Source organism: Asterias amurensis, chromosome 3 (genome assembly GCF_032118995.1).
Source record: "Asterias amurensis chromosome 3, ASM3211899v1".
In the NCBI taxonomy this organism is placed as follows: Eukaryota; Metazoa; Echinodermata; class Asteroidea; order Forcipulatida; family Asteriidae; genus Asterias; species Asterias amurensis.
The window spans coordinates 14,279,825-14,296,530 of record NC_092650.1 but is presented as its reverse complement, the minus strand read 5'-3'; the positions used below and the strand labels follow the sequence as shown (position 1 = coordinate 14,296,530).

The window sequence follows — 16,706 nt, the reverse complement described above, 5'->3', positions numbered from 1 at the left end:
AAGAAGATCACATGCACTTTTTTGTAGTAAAAACATAAATGCCGCCCTCTATTGAAACATTGGTGCCAACAACAACAACACCGTTTTCGAAACGGCTACTTGGTTGAGCCGCTGCAGGCCTAATACGCGTGTTTCAGTTAGCTTATGAGGAATTGGCCTACCGCACCAAAGAAGTGGATGTTTTCCAAGTTACCGACGGAGCCCATGCCGTAACGAAGAAGCTAAGCGGTGGTGCAGGGCTTTGCACATATTATTTGTGACTGGTACCCTGTTAATTTCTGCTTAGCAGACAAAATGCTAAGCAATACTATATTTTCTGCTTGAGCAACTCTATGAAATTGGGCCCTTTCAGACATGACCACAGTTGGATTTTAGGGTTATGATTATAAACGATTATAAACAAGGCTAGGTTATCAAGCGCGTTTATGAAAAGGTTCAGTCTAATCATCCAAAAAGAGAAAATGAACTGGAACATTAAACAACCATACTAAATTTTATTGCCGAATCCACATTATTAAGCACGTATATTATGACAAAATTGATCTGATCCTAGCAGTTTTTCTACTTTGTTTTTGCCCTACTCGTACAAAAATGGATGAAAAATAATGGATGAAAACAAAATTGTCAATACCTGCCAACCCATCTCTTACATGAGGGTAAGGAACATACGGAAGCCAATAATATGATAACAAAATAACATATTCAGGCCCCCCCCCCCCCCCCCCCACCCGAAGAGAAGTTTCAATTTCAATGTTGGCTTTCTAGTTCTATGCTTACGAAAGTAAAACTGTCAAACTGTAAAAGTTATACCTTGTCATTATTTGAGGAGATTTCCCGCCCTGAATATTCCCAGGATTGAGAAAAACGCAAAAGAACCCTTCACATGCCCCATCCCCTCTCTTCTTACGTTTTGTGCAATACACAATAATAAGTACACCATTTTTTTTTAAAGGCAGTGGACACTATTGGTAATTACTCAAAATAATTATCAGCATAAAACCTCATTTTGGTAACGAGTAATGGAGAGAGGTTGATTGTATAAAATAACGTAGTTTTCGAGAAAGAAGTGATTTCCATTAACTTGATTTCGAGACCTCAAGTTAAGAATTTGAGGTCCCGAAATCAAGCATCTGAACGCACACAACTTGGTGTGACAAATGTGTTTTATTTCTTTCATGGTTATCTCGCATCTCCGACGACCAATCGAGCTCAAATTTTCACAGGGTTGTTATTTTATGCATAATGTTGAGATACACCAAGTGAGAAGACTGGTCTTTGACAATTGCCAATAGTGTCCACTGTCTTTAAAGGGGCACGTTGCCTTAGATCGGGCGAGTTGGTCTATGAAAAGCTTTCAACATTTTTGTTATAAATGCATAAGGTTTTATAGAAAGTTGGTTTAAGAGTTTATTGTTTGCCTCGCAAATCGCGTGGTTTTCATTTTACCGTTTGAACTAACACGGTCAGCTTTTTTGTGGATTAAAAAAAAATGACTCCACAAAATGGCGTGCAGTGTTAATTAATTGTGTCCCTTTATTACAAATCACATAAAAAACGTTCATGAGGAACTTAATTAAATTTAATATGAAACTCAAGAGGAAGAGGACTGATTGACCTCAAATATCTACGGTCAAATTAAGTAATGCCATCACGTTTGAATCCTGAGTATAGTTATAAATTATTTTTCAACAGTTCATAATAATAATTGCAATTATTCAAATTCGAAATACACAGCAAATTTTACAAGGATGTTGACAAGTAAAATGACATCCCTGAATGTCGGATATGAATTGCATATTAACACAACAAGCGTTCAATGGTATGAATTATGAGGGTCGTTTTCGAACCCAAGAACACTGTAGATAATAATTAATAATACTTTCGTGCTATCTTTAATAGTACCTTTCACACCTAAGCCAAGCGCGGATCCAGGAATTTTTAACCGGGGGGGGGGCACAACTTTGTATTTATATTTTATTTTTTTTTGCTCATAGAAATTTAAGGGACGGGGTCCAGGGGCCGGCCATACGGCTCCTGGTGGGGTCTAGGAGCGAAGCCCCGGAGGGGGTTCAGGGGGCGAAGCAGTTTTTGTGTCAAAAAATCAAGCCTCCGTGTGCCTAAATCATCAGAGGTCAAGAAACACTTTCTAAGTACTCTTGATCAAACAGTCGTCTAATGTTACTGGAATTATTATGTACAGTAACGTGGGACTCCTATAGAAAGTCACTAATCACACACATCTCTTGAGTCTTTCAGTGAAATGCTTCAGTGAAATGAAGAGGTTGTACATCGTCGGCAAGCGTCTGTGTTAAGATTATTAAATAGGCCTACTGCTGACGTTAAATAACATTCTAGGCGGTGAAAACCTACATGTACTTTATGTTATCATAATCTGGGCGGCCAATTCCATGAATATAAGTGGGCGACTAACCCAGATCCGACCGATAATTGTATGTTGCAAGCAGGTTTCTAGCCATAAAAAAATCATAGGGTAGGGGCATTAAACAAATCTGAAATTGCGAGCGCGAGCACGACGCCATTTCTAAGGCCTTGTCAGAGACATTTCTTGGACCCTTAACTTCATCTGAAATGACTTAAAGGCAGTGGACACTATTGGTAATTGTCAAAGACTAGCCTTCATAGTTGGTACCCCCCCCCCCGTGGATCCGCGCCTGTAAGCTTTAGGAGCTTCTTCAGGCTGGCGACAATGTCCAATGCTAAACTGCATTTTTGTACCCTTTCTTTGTCATATGAGGGCGTAATTGTAGGCCCGGCGATTTGAACCAAGTTGGTCATTCGAAAAACGAAACTCACAAACCATGATCAAGAACAATACAGATGGAATTTATTAAGGACAACCTAAAAATAAATAACACTATATTGACCATCAGTTGCACAAAAAATGGAGATTCGCTCTTTGTGTACGAGTTTATTTTATCTACAAAGAGCGAGTAAATAATTATTATTTGTCTCTATAAGCACATATTTTTTATCCATCGGTCTTGTGGAATAGATTTTTTTAACAAGTAAAGAACGTACCTTTATAGTGATTTTAATGTTTTAATAATATTATTTACATTTTGATATAAAATATAGTTGCAACAATTTAGCTACACGCGATTGCCCCAGTGCCAAAATACGAAAAACTTCCGGGTTCTTCAATTACTAAACAAGGCCTATTGAATAATTATTGTCTTATTATGTACCTGAACTTTTGTAATAATACGGGCACTCACCATTGTGAAAAAGGGAACATTACGGAGTTGCAAGAGAAAAAAACCCGTATAAGATCACAGACTGATAGTATTGGACATCCTTTGAAATTATTTATGTCTGAAATGTTATTATGATGAAAAATAAACAAAAATAAATTCCCGTTTGGAGTTTATCGCGCAGTGCGCGTTTTATTATTATTATTATTATTTTTTTTTTTTTTCGATTTCATGCAAACAAATGTTAATCGTTTTTTTTTACAATTCTCGTGACCCATAATGGCCGACCGATCTCAAACCTCTACAGGTTTTTCAGTTCATGTATAACTATGGTGGATTACATAAAGTGCTTTTAGTCTACCAGCAACTGCTTTGTAAGCAAAAACCAATTCTGTAATAAGTAGGATTTGAAACTTTGCGTGGTGGAAATACGATATAAAAAGGTTTTGCGGTAACACCATGTTATGACTATCTCTAATGAGTTAAAGACATTGGATACTATTGGTAATTGTCAAAGACCAGTCTTCTCACTTGGTGTACCTCAACATATACATAAAATAACAAACCTGTGAAAATTTGAGCTCAATCGGTCGTCGAAGTTGCGAGATAATAATGAAAGATAAAACACCCTTGTCACACGAAGTTGTGTGCTTTTGGATGGTTGATTTCGAGACCTCAAAATAATTCTAAACTTGAGGTCTCGAAATCAAATTCGTGGAAACTTCTTTCTCGAAAACTACGTCACTTTAGAGGGAGCCGTTTCTCACATACCGTTTCTTTATACCGTCAACCTCTCCCCATTACTCGTTACCAAGTGAGGTTTTATGCTAATAAACGTTTTGAGTAATTACCAATAGTGTCCACTGCCTTTAAGGTGGTTCTGAAAAGAACCGTTGGTTTCAACTCGACGTTTCGATCAGTATGCTCTGATTTCACCAGAAGACGATCAGAGCATACTGATCGAAACGTCGAGTTGAAACCAACGGTTCTTTTCAGAACCACCCCTGCCAACTCATTGCAATTCTGTAATGTTCCTTTATTATGTTCAAACTTGTCTCTGTTTCAACACAGCTTCATGTTGTTCAGTACCATTCTACAGTCTCGCCTGAACCGTCTGTTGGCAAGTCCGTAAATAAACGGGTTAACAGCATTGTTTATGAGAAGCGTCAAACTCAACTGTTCAACTACCACCAGGACCGTGGGGCTGATGTCGGAGCCCCCAGTACGGGATGAAATAATAACGGCTATCATAATCCAATATGGTAACCAGGTGATCAGGAACACCAAGCTAGTACACTGTAAAAAAATTGGGTAAAAAATGCCCAACCTTTTACCCAATTAAGGGCGAATAGTGAACTCCTCCAACTTTTGGGCAAAATATTACCCATCAAAGTTGGGCACTCTGATTGCCAAATAATTGGGTATATTTCCTCATCAATAGTTGGGTATATTTTGCTTACCAACAGTTGGGTAATATTTTGTTTACCCATTTTCTGGGTATTTAATACATTATCAATAACCCACTTATTGGGCGATGATTTTATTAATGATTTAACCCTTTTCGGTGTTATCCAACAAATGGTGAATATATTTAACCCTTTGATTTACAGTTTCTCCTGTGATACGTCATACAACCAGGCATAGAAAATATCTTTTTCACGATGGCAAACGGTAGTGAGCTGTGACCTCGACATCTCTCTCAAAGTCGAGAGGGTGCTCAGTGGTTTGTAGATGCTTTGGAAGGTTAGTTTTTAACTAAATACAGTTTGTTTCCTGTTCAGTTGTTGTACACAGTCGTGACAGTTGCAGCGCAAGCACACGCATACATGCCACAACCGGCATTGCACATAATGGCATGATGAAACTGAAACTAAAAACTGAAACTAATTCAACAGTAAGTAGTGTCGCTGTGTGGCTCGCTCTGCAACTGTCACGACTATGTACGACTGAATAGAAAACACAACTTCATATTTAGTTAAAAACTAACCTTCAAATTTGATCTATATCTACTGGACAACCCCGCTCGTCACAGCCACTCCTCCACTCGCCATGTTGGAAAATATCGCTATGTTTTTTATACCATACCCAACTTTTGGGCAACTCTTTGATCGTAGTGCGCATGATCGGATGATTTCGACCAACTAATGTGCATCATTTTAACCAACAATCAAAATTAATTAAAGTTACCCAAAAAGTTGCCCAATAAATAAGCAAAAGTGTAACCAACAGTTATGATAAATTCAGATTACGAATTATTTGCCCAACACTTGCCCAACTTTTGTTCCGCTTTTTAAACAAAAAATTGGCAAACAAAATGTTTGCCCAACAACACCAATTATTGGTTTTGTTGGGCAATTATCGACCAATAATTGTTGAAGTTACTTTGCCCAACAAATAATTTGACCAACGTTTTTGCAGTGTAATGAATAGCATTTTTGTGGTCTTGCGCTGTAATACCAGTGAGTGGGTAGAGGGGGATCGTCGGAAAGTTGATGGCTTGGATTTCTTTCTCCACGTACCCGTACCAGGGCCCCTCCCCAACGTGGTGTTTTGTAGGGTATCCGTATTGTTCCGTGAAGTAGTACATTCTTCTGCGGATCGTTCTTGGGCTTTCTCAGATTGGATCCCCTCAGATGAAAAATCCGCAGGAGGCTGCTGTTGACGAATTTTCACCACGTCAGAATGATGTGTGAAACTCACACGATCGCTTGGAGTAGCAGGGCATTTATCCTTTGCGATGCCCGATGTTGTGGATTCATTACGCCTATTAGAAGAGTCTGTTGAATTGCCAACAGCACTGACTTTCTTATTGCCACCTCGAACGTGCTTCCTAATGACTCGGTAAACTTGAGTGTAGCAAAACAAGATCGTAAACACTGAAGTCAGGAAACAGATGATCTGAAAAATGATCAACATGAAAATCCAGATCATTGATTTGTTTTTGTCAACGTACAGAGCGACTATCCCGGGTGAGTTCACGATCACGGCAAATACGAACGAGGACCAGGCGGCGATCTTGGCACGCCTGTGGGTGAAGAAACGGCTCTGCGGACGGCACACGCAGAGGTAGCGATCCGCTGCGATCACCCCCGTGATCAACACGGATGAAGAAACGATCATTTTGCGAAGTGTCAACAGCAAAGTGAACACTGCTAGTGATTCCACCCGAGCCAGCTGAAGAAACTGCGGGACGATGTCCACAACGCTCATTAGGCAGGCGATGAGGTCGACCCAGGCTAGACTCATAATAAGAACGTGGGTGCTTGTCTTAACTTTCTTAGCCCAGTAGACACGTATGATGAGGCAGTTACCAGGAACTCCAACGAGTAAAAGGATCAAATTAATAACAACATTAAACACTCTAACGTCAAACTCCTTTGGGTTCTCTGTCGGCACTAGAGTTGAACAGCTATAATTTTCAGAGGCGTTTTCCATTTTCACGAAGGTAATGTTCGTGTTCGCAACGAGTACTCAATTTACTGTGTTTCAAGAGAGTTTTTTTTTAAGAAGAGCGTGCAGCGCCATAACTATCCATACTGCAACTAATGTAGTAATTTGATGAGACAATTACAGCTATGCATGAAACAAAAAGTATAAACGAGAAATCCGAGTCTGGGAAAATAACCAGGCAGTGAAATGCAATTTTTTTGTTTTAGAGGTTTTTCCCCGGAAAGCTTATTGACCTAGAAAAATGAAACCAAAAGTGATCCGATGACTAACAACAACAATGCCATGAAAACTTTTTATTACAAAATGCTTAAAGGCAGTGGACACTATTGGCAATTACTCAAAATAATTATCAGCATAAAACCTCACTTGGTAACGAGTAATGGGGAGAGGTTGATAGTATAAAACATTGTGAAAAGCGGCTCCCTCTGAAGTGACATAGTTTTTGAGAAAGAAGTAATTTTCCACGAATTTGATTTCGTTTTAGGACTTGACGTCTCGAAATCATGCATCTGAAAGCACACAACTTCGTGTGACAAGGGTGTTTCTTCTTTCATTATTATCTCGCAAATTCGATGACCGATTGAGCTCAAGTTTTCACAGGTTTGTTATTTTATGCATATGTTGAGATACACCAACTGTGAACGCTAGTCTTTGACAATTACCAATAGTGTCCACTGCCTTTAAAGGCGAGACGAGGGGCAGCTAGTTTTAATCAGCCACGGGGAAACAATTTCGTTCTTAATATTTCACAACAGTTTGTTCCTGCCTTAAAGGCACTGTACACGTTGGGCAATTGTAAAACACAAAGTGTACTTGGTATCCCAACATACGCATGAAACAACAAACCTGTGAAAATTTAGGCTCAATATTTGTCAGTGGAGTTGCAAGGGAATACTGAAATAATCGACCCTGTTGCACAGCTTTGTGCGCTTTCAGGTGCAACATTTATTAATCTAGTGAAAAATTACCTCTTTCTCAAAAACGACGCTTCAGAGAGAGCCGTTTCTAGCGATGTGTTATACTATCAACAGCTCACCGTTGCTCGGCACCATTGTTTATGCTACAAATATTATTTTGTGTAATTACCAATAGTATTCAGTGCCTTTAACATTAACTTAGCACGAATTAGTATTATAGACCTCAGTTCACGCTGCCATTCATGTGTTTTGAACCAGTGCCAGTTAGAACCAGTTCTCAGTTTAAAGGCAGTGGACACTATTGGTAATTGTCACAGACTAGCCTTCACACTTGGTGTATCTCAACATACGCATAAAATAACAAACATGTGAAAATTTGAACTCAATCGGTCATCGAACTTGCGAGATAATAATGAAAGAAAAAACACTCTTGTCACACGAAGTTGTGTGCGTTTAGATGGTTGATTTCGAGACCTCAAGTTCTAAACCTGAGGTCTCGAAATCAAATTCGTGGAAAATTTCTTCTTTCTCGAAAACCATGGCACTTCAGAGGGAGCCGTTTCTCACAATGTTTTATACCATCAACCTCTCCCCATTACCTGTCACCAAGAAAGGTTTTATGCTTATAAATATTTTGAGTCATTACCAATAGTGTCCACTGCCTTTAAAGATCGTCTGGAACTCTTAAACCACTGAGTAATACTTGGCCATTAAAATAGAACATAATTATGTCTCATGTTTTGTGGGAAATTGGAAATAAAACATCTTTTTAAATATACAAATCTACACAGAGTTCGTTTTAACGACCCATCATACACTCGTCTAGAGTTGCAATCCGGAATGAGGAAATACAATTTCATGCTGTTGTTTCCTGGTTTTTATTTTTGGAAAGGTTTTGGAAAAGGAAAACGAGTAAAAAAATTAGCCTTGGAATGTTTATGTCTTGACTATCATTTTTGCAAATCCAAATGCGGTTTAAAACAAAAGTTTGAAACCCGACTGGCGTACGACCCACAGAGGGCGGAAGGACTTTGGATGAAGTAGTAGCAAATTAAAAGAAGAATAAGTGAAAGAAGAATCTGCTACGCCGCTGCCTAAAACTCATAACCGTACGCCTAACCCTAGTTAACCCTTAGTTTAACCCTTACCATACGCCTAAAACTAACCCTAAACCTACGCCTAACCCTAACCCTAACCCTTAATCCTCTAACCCTACGCCTTACCCTAACCCTAAACCCTAACCGGAGGCGTGGAGGCGTGGGTTAGATATGGGACGGGATAGGGAAGGGGCACACGGTGGGACAGGGAAGTGGGGAACAATGAACGGGGCTGGTGAGGGGGAAAACGAAATGGGAATTGAAAACAATACAGGACAGGAAAATAATAAACTGAACGGGAACAAAATAAACGAAACGGGATACAAACCGGACTGAGAAAGAACCACTATCGGGACCCGCTGGAAACTGGAAAACACTGGATGGGATTGACTAATAATGCCGAAACGGAAACAAGACGGACAAGGGTTAGTGTACGATTTCACAAAAGCACTAAGATTCGTCTTAACTTGGATGGGTGGTTTGCCACAGTGATTTGTATTGTGACCCTGCCCAGCCACTTAAACCCTCCCCTGTACACAACGCTACACTTGCAGCATTTTATACGTAGGGCTTTCTAGCGGGGTTGCCGCGCGAAGCGCGGCATCCCGCTTGTGTACATAATGGCATGGAATTTTGGCCAATAACATGTGTAAAATATAAGCGAGTTATTTCCGTGCTCAGCTCTATGAAATTGGCCCCTCGAGGAGGAGGATTCGAAAGAGAGCGCTATCAGACAAAGTTTGTACACAGTTTGCCATAGTGGGGACCGAATCTCCCGGGGGAACAGTCACATCGGTGTCCTTGTGAATAATGATAGTAAGTCCCAGAAATTAGTATTCAGACTGCAGGACTTACAACCACAAGATTGTGGGTTCGAATCCCGTGGCTAACAGCTGATTTTACAATGACTTAAATAAATATTGTCATCCAGTTGATGAATCACAATTATTTCTTGATTTGTGTAAATCATAATCGTAGACGTTAAATCAATGTTTGTATGAGATGGATTGGTTATTGCCAGCTTGGTGTTTATATCCCTTTGTGTGGAAAAAAAAAAAAAAAAAAACAGTGTCCAGCGATGTAGGGACCCTCGCCTGTGAGAGAAGCTGAAACAAAAAATACAATGATAAAAGGTGTTTTCGGGTTTTATTTTTTAATAGAGAACTGAATTCTGGAACGTGTACAATTTTCTTTTCAAGGCAGAGTGTAGTACTTTTTTTTTTATTAATTCACAAGTTAATGGCCATAACTTACTTGTAAAAGAGCACTGGAGAGTGACCCCCTTTAAAGTAGATAGTTCAACCGAAAGATGTAATTTTTCACTCACGAAATTTTTAACGGAGATCGTACATCTGCAGCACACACTTTATACAACAAGGGTGTTGCAGCTTCGATAGTAAATTGAGCTAATTTGTCACAGGCTTTTTATTATCGAAAAACCAAGTGAGGATACTGAACTTTGACAAATTACCAAAAGTATAAACAGTCTTTAAAATGTACAGTGTGGCAAACACACTCATTTTGACATATTATTATCGTCAGCGTTTAAAGATGCTATGTCAGATTTTCGGCCAATATTTGACCCCAAATTTTGATTTCAAATTCAATAGGTATTATGATGGGGTCGAGAAGTGTACAAGCCTTAATTTTAGCCATTGCTCGAAAAAGTCTGCCAATTATTAGTAGCAGTGAAACAAAGTGCTCAAAATGTGATATATTGTCGGGATCCCGACAATATATCACGTGACCAATTCTTATGAGTTTTATAAGAAACGTTTTAAATGTTTGTCATGGTTCCTGACCATTAAAAGTAAAAGTTAAACTTTTTTTTCGTTAGAGCGGGTGATACTCTTTAAAATACCATTCACTCAAAAAAATCCATTTTTTAATGTTTGGGGTAAAAAATCTGACAGAGCATCTTTAACGAATAATTTGTTGGCCTTTTGAAGTAAACATTTTTATACAACAAATCCGAAAGGTTATTATAGTGAACCCGGATTACTTGGTAAGTTTACAGTACGGGAATTGAGATGAATAATAGTCGTCAATCAACAACCTTGGACATGATGTTTGGTGAAGTTATTCAACAGGTAAAAATATATCTGGACAGAAACAGTTAATTCTAAACCTCCGTGCTGTAAAGACTCTCCAACTCCATCTCCGCGTTATTGTTCAATTCAGTTTCAGAAGTATGGGCTAACCTCTCGCCAACAACGCCCAATTCTGTCGCCGTGTTATTGTAGAAACTGTCCGGTACATTCACCGTGTTGTGGTCGGTGTTTTTGATGGGGTGAGCAGCGAAAATGAACCGGTAGACTGTGCTCGCAGTCAGACCACCGACCACTGGGGCAGCCCAGTAGATCTGAATGGACAGAAATTACACAAAACTACATAATCATTTGGGTAATTTGAATTATCCATAACAAACCCCTGAACCCCGAAAATTCCTGTGGTGTGTTTTTTTGTGTCGTTTTTTTTTTGTGTGTCAACCAGTCGCCCCGAACTTTGCGTCAAATAGTCACCCCGAGCTTTGCATTCTATCCCCAAACAATTTATCGGTGGCAAAAGACAGCGTCTAAAAAGCCTTCGTAAGCCCTTTGCCTCCCGATGCTTACCCGTGGGGTGGGGGGGGGGGTAACCCAGCCCCCTCTTTGCTCTTTCCAAAAAGTTAACCAATATGCCTATACGCAATATTCCTCACTTACCGGTAATCTATAGTTTTATGTCATTACAATTTGTTTGTTCTTCTCGTGAATATTTGCATTTGTTGTGCTTCTTGCGACATTCTCATACATCCCTCGTTGTGGGGCTTCAAGACGTATTGCAAACACTTATTTGTTTTTCTTAAAGGCAGTGGGCACTATTGGTAATTAATCAAAATAATTATCAGCATAAAACCTTTCTTGGTGACGAGTAATGGGGAGAGGTTGATGGTATAAAACATTGCTTATTTTATTATAGGTTTTCTCGGTCAAATTCGGCAAATGAGCAGTCAATGTCATTTTCATGCGTTCGAATTAAAGCTGTTTTGCCTCTCCAGTTGTTACTGCGTTTCAAATTCAGAATTCGGCCATTCAATTTCGTTTAGAGTCGAGTCAAATTCCTTTAGCACTCTGGTCAATTTAGCGTACCGTCATTCTTTTTCGTGACACACCCGCCTCAAGAAGCGTCTGCGAATTTGAATGCTGCTTTGATGAATTTTAAATTGAATGATTATTTTGTTAAATCGAATGACGCAACATTACATTTGACTAATCATAAAACGAAATCGAGTGACCATTTTCAGTAGACATTCGATTTCGCGCGAAATAGAATAGCTTGGTGGTTAAATTGGCCAGCTCATTTGCCGAAATTGACCGAGAAAACCTACACACACAAATTAATTTCACAGGTTGCAATTTTCCTATTAAAGTCATTGACATTTTGTCGACCTACCCAGTGATAAGCCCAGTTCTGAGCAGATAGCGCGGGGCCAAAGGACCGGGCAGGGTTCATACTGGCGCCGGTAAACGGGATCTGCAAAGAAAATGAAAGACACAAATTAAACAAGCTCAATTTTTTTCATTTTATGAACAAGGTCATGCACAAATTATTATGTATGCAATTAAAAAATATGTATGCAGTTTTCAATTTTATTATCGCATAATAAAGACCGTTGTGCATTCATCAAAGGTTGGTTTAAAAGTATTAAAGGAACACGTTGCCTTGGATCGGTCGAATTGGTCCTTCAAAAGCGTTTGTAACCTTTTGTTATAAAATGCATAAAAATTATGGTTAGAAAGATGTTTAAAAAGTATAATACAATGATCCACACACATTTGCCTCGAAATTGACTCCCATAAATGGCCGACCGTGTTTGTCGACGGGGTAAGAGGAAAACCACGCAATTTCGAGTGATACTTGTGTGGATCATTATATTCTACTTTTAAAACACCTTTCTAACCATTTTTTATTATGCATTTTATTATAAACGGTTACATACGCTTTTCAAAGACCAACTCGACCGATCCAAGGCAACGTGTTCCTTTAAATAAAGCATTGTATAATGGGAGAGCTATTTATCCCATCCCTCAGTTTTCATCAACTATATACGCCATAAACAAAATCTCTGAAAATTAAATGAATTTGGTGCATGGTTATTATTATTTTTTTTATTTATATTATTATTATTTATTCGGCTTAAAAACACATACAAAATACAAACATAATCAAAACAAAACAAAAGCCAGGGACATAATTATTATGCCTGGAATTAACACGTTAACCCCAAAACTCTAGCCCGAAGGTCTTCAATTCCAATATCCCTGGCCATGTTATGCAAGTGAAAGCAACCAAAAATTCAAGAGATTTGTTTGCACACTTATATCGGGCTTCAATATAATCGGGATTTTTAAATTGCCATTTGCTTCAATTTGAAAGTATTTTCTGAATGAAATGATTATTTCTCTGGCAGTCAAGTAACGAGACATTTTCTTTGGTGATGGCAAGCGCGGGTTGTTCTAGATGGTGGAGCTTTTTTGTATGTCAATCGAATCACACATTTTGTGCATTTTTGTAATGCACTTGTGGAGAGACAAGGGCTCTGAGGCCCCGAGGCACTGATTAAAATGATGTACCTGGTATTATTTAAAGACGCTGGACACTATTGGTAATTGTCAATGACCAGTCTTCTCACTTGGTGCATCTCAACATTTGCATAAAATAACAAACCTGTGAACATTTGAGCTTAAGGTCGTCGAAGTTGCGAGAGAATAACGGAATAAAAAACGCTTTTGTTGCATAAGTTGTGTGCTTTATCAGATGCTTGATTTCAAGACCTCAAAATCTAACTCCGAGGTCTCAAAATCAAAATCAAATATTTTAGTGAGAAATTACTTCCTTTTTCAAAAACTACGTTACTTCAGAGAGAGGGAGCTGTTTCTCACAATGTTTTCACAATGTTTTATACTATCAACAGCTCTCTATTACTCGTTACCAATAGTGTACACTGCCTTTAAAAAAAAACTTACAGCAAAAAGTAATCCAATTGCTACGGAAACACCGACAGCAAACGCAACTGGAATCCTAGTGTCTTTCCTCCTGGGATCCGTCGTTGAAAACACCGTGAAAACCAATTGAAACGTAGCAACCAGTTCAACTACAAAGCCCTGGCCAATCGTTACATGCTCACCGAGCAGGGTGCACCCTAAAGAGGCAGCGTTCTGGGCATAAAAGGGTGTGACCACCCGTAGGAGAGCAGCACCCAGGTACGCTCCGAGACACTGTGCGACGATGAAGAGCACGCCGCGAATCACGCTGATCTCACGGTAGACCATAAGAGGTATCGTCACGGCCGGGTTGAGATGGGCTCCGCTCACATCACCAAAACAGTGCACCAGGAATGCAATGACCAACCCGAAGGAGAGCGAGATGTGGAGGTTGCTGGCAGCTTGACTCCCGTCCCAGGAAGCAGACGAGCCAGCGGCGAGGAGAACAAATAAAAACAGGGCGATGCATTCGGCAAGAATGGCACGCCAGAAGTTCAAGTCTCCGCTGATTGTCTCCCAAACTATATGCCTGGGTCTCCGTGGATGCTCTGATCCATCAAATGGCTTGTAGTAAGACAAGAATATATCGGCGGCATTGCAACGGCATAATCTAGCACGAATGGTACTCATTCTTATTGCAGATAATTACCAATTCCTATCAAACTATGAACACTCAATTTTGCTTCCTAGCATTTAAACATGTCTTGATCACGCATCACTATAAGTGATAGCAATGTGTTTCATATTAATATTACAAAACCCCCCAAACACAATTCGGTAACAATGTGTGACACTGTGAATATTGCTGTAATAAAAACCCTGATATTTATCTACTGCCATGGAGTTGACTGGGAATAAATAAGGAGACAGCCTAGTTCAAATAAAAACTTGTCCTACTGTTTGTCTAGAAAAAAAGGTAGTGTCAATTAAACTGTAACGGCAGCCGAATATCTTATCTGAACCAGGGTTTAAAGCTTACTGTTATAATAGCCCATCAGCAAACAATCGTTTCGATATTTAGGTGTATATCTCACACACATTGCTTAAAGGTACTGCCGTCGATTTCACCAAACTCTTCTAACTTAAGATTAATCTTAGGTCTTAGGACGAGTCCCAACCCTGCACTGTAGCATGCAGACCTTAAGATTAATCCTAAGTTAGGAAGAGTTACTCGTCCTAACTCGAATAGGATCAATCCTAGCGTTTCGTGAAATCGACGGCTGGACACTTGTGGTTATTGTCAAAAACCAGTATTCTCACTTGGTTTGTCCCAACATAGTGCATAAAATAACAAACCTGTGAACGTTTGGTTCGTTTGGTTATATAGAAGTTGCAAGAAAATAATGAAAGAATAAAACACCCTTGTTGCATAAATTTGTGTTTTTTTCAGATGCTAGAGAAAGGCTTCAAGCCTGAAGTCTCTTTCAGATTCAAATATTTTAGTGAGAGAAATTACCTCTTTCTCGAAAATTCCTTTATACAATAGAGTGTTTCACAAAATTTTGTATACTACAAGTATGATATTTGGAGGAAAAAATAAAAAACAGACTAAAGTAGGACTATGCCAGATACTATATCAACATATCTCCTTTGCTGGTAAGAAGTTTTTGTACTAATATATATTTTGAGTAATTACCAATAGTGTCCAGCGCCTTTAAGTAGGATGAATACTATGCCTGATACTATCAACAGATCTCCTTTGCTGGTAAGAAGTTTTTATACTAAAATATATTTTGAGTAATTACCAATAGTGTCCAGTGCCTTTAATACTAAAATTGGACTCTGACTCTAAACAACACACTGGTCAAAGTCAAATTAGGCATTTGTATCAACGATTGGTAATTGAGTTTTGATTAAGACAGACTTTGATATGGTGATAAGACTAATGTGTTTTTAAGATAATATAAACCATTGCAACTGTATTCCAGATCAATGGAAGATTAAACAAACTCTTTATTATTGAAATAAAATCGATATAGAAATTCCTGCCTTTCTTTTAAATCATTTATATTTATCAGCAATAGATGTATAATATAATAAAGTATCCTTCCCTTAATCCATTTCCCCTCTTTTTCTATAAATGGATATGTATTTGTTAGTACTTGTTTATGCCTCTGAAAAAGGTCCGGTTTGGATCGAAAGATAAGGCCATCTACCCTACTCAATATACAATATAAATTATAGTATATAATTATTTTTATGGTCGAGTAATCCATCCTTTCATACTAAAGATCCTCTGTTCTCACCACTTTACTCCTATTGGTTCATAGCCACCAATTGTTTCTCAAATAGACATTTTGATTGGCTATAATTTGTCCCGCTTTTTCTGGATCCTTCCCTCTTGTTTCACCTCTTGTTTTTCTATAAATGGTTATATATTTGTGTGTACGTGTTTATCCCTCTGAATAAACCCCTTGGCTACTTTTTGTGCTTAAAGGCACTGGAAACTATTTGCTAATTACTCAAAATAATTATTAGCATAAAATATTTCTTGGTGAAGAGTAATGGGGAGAGGTTGATGGTATAAAACATTCTGAGAAATGGCTCCCTCTGAAGTGCCATAGTTTTTGAGAAAGAAGTCATTTTCCACGAATTTGATTTCGAGACCTCAAAATTAGATTTTGAGGTCTCGAAATCAAGCATCTAAAAGCACACAACTTGTGCACCAAGGGCGTTTTTTCTTCTTCAGTTCTTCTCTTGCAACCTCAATGACCAATTGAGCTCAAATTTTCACAGGTTCGTTATTTATTGTATATGTTGAGATACACCAAGTGAGAAGACTGGGCCCAATTTCGTGGCTCTGCTTACGGGTTAGCGGCGAATTTTGGCTTCTGCGCATGCGTACTCCACGTTACTAGGGATTCTACGCTTACAAGACTAGGGCAGAAATTTGGCGCTTGCACCTAACTGGGGAATCGTGATCGTAAGCCCAGAATTTGGCGGTAAGCAGAGCCATGATATTGGGCCCTGGTCTTTGACAATTACCAATAGTGTCCAGTGTCT

The 16,706-nt window shown here is 38.9% G+C and overlaps 2 protein-coding genes across 2 annotated transcripts; both read right to left on the bottom strand.

Moving 5' to 3' along the window:
- Window positions 1-4,183: 4,183 nt before the first annotated feature.
- Window positions 4,184-7,714, bottom strand: LOC139934494 (uncharacterized). The gene is made up of 3 exons (XM_071928747.1): window positions 7,699-7,714; window positions 5,629-6,682; window positions 4,184-4,500 (listed from the first exon to the last, which is right to left on the bottom strand). The coding sequence occupies exons 1-3, from the start codon at window positions 7,712-7,714 to the stop codon at window positions 4,275-4,277; spliced, it is 1,296 nt and encodes a 431-aa protein (XP_071784848.1). The 3' UTR covers window positions 4,184-4,274.
- Window positions 7,715-9,821: 2,107 nt separating this feature from the next.
- LOC139935135 (aquaporin AQPAe.a-like) lies at window positions 9,822-14,335 on the bottom strand. The gene is made up of 3 exons (XM_071929610.1): window positions 13,686-14,335; window positions 12,112-12,192; window positions 9,822-11,038 (listed from the first exon to the last, which is right to left on the bottom strand). The coding sequence occupies exons 1-3, from the start codon at window positions 14,331-14,333 to the stop codon at window positions 10,799-10,801; spliced, it is 969 nt and encodes a 322-aa protein (XP_071785711.1). The 5' UTR covers window positions 14,334-14,335; the 3' UTR covers window positions 9,822-10,798.
- Window positions 14,336-16,706: the final 2,371 nt, after the last annotated feature.

Bases quoted from the DNA above. Each gene is read 5' to 3' on its own strand.
- LOC139934494 (XM_071928747.1), bottom strand. The intron at 4,501-5,628 runs GCAAAAACGTTG...ACAGTGTACTAG, and splicing joins AAAATGCTATTCATTACACT to CTTGGTGTTCCTGATCACCT.
- LOC139935135 (XM_071929610.1), bottom strand. From the start codon at position 14,333: ATGAGTACCATTCGTGCTAGATTATGCCGTTGCAATGCCGCCGATATA. The intron at 12,193-13,685 runs GTAAGTTTTTTT...TTTTCTTTGCAG, and splicing joins CAATTGGATTACTTTTTGCT to ATCCCGTTTACCGGCGCCAG. The intron at 11,039-12,111 runs GTAGGTCGACAA...CTGTCCATTCAG, and splicing joins AGAACTGGGCTTATCACTGG to ATCTACTGGGCTGCCCCAGT.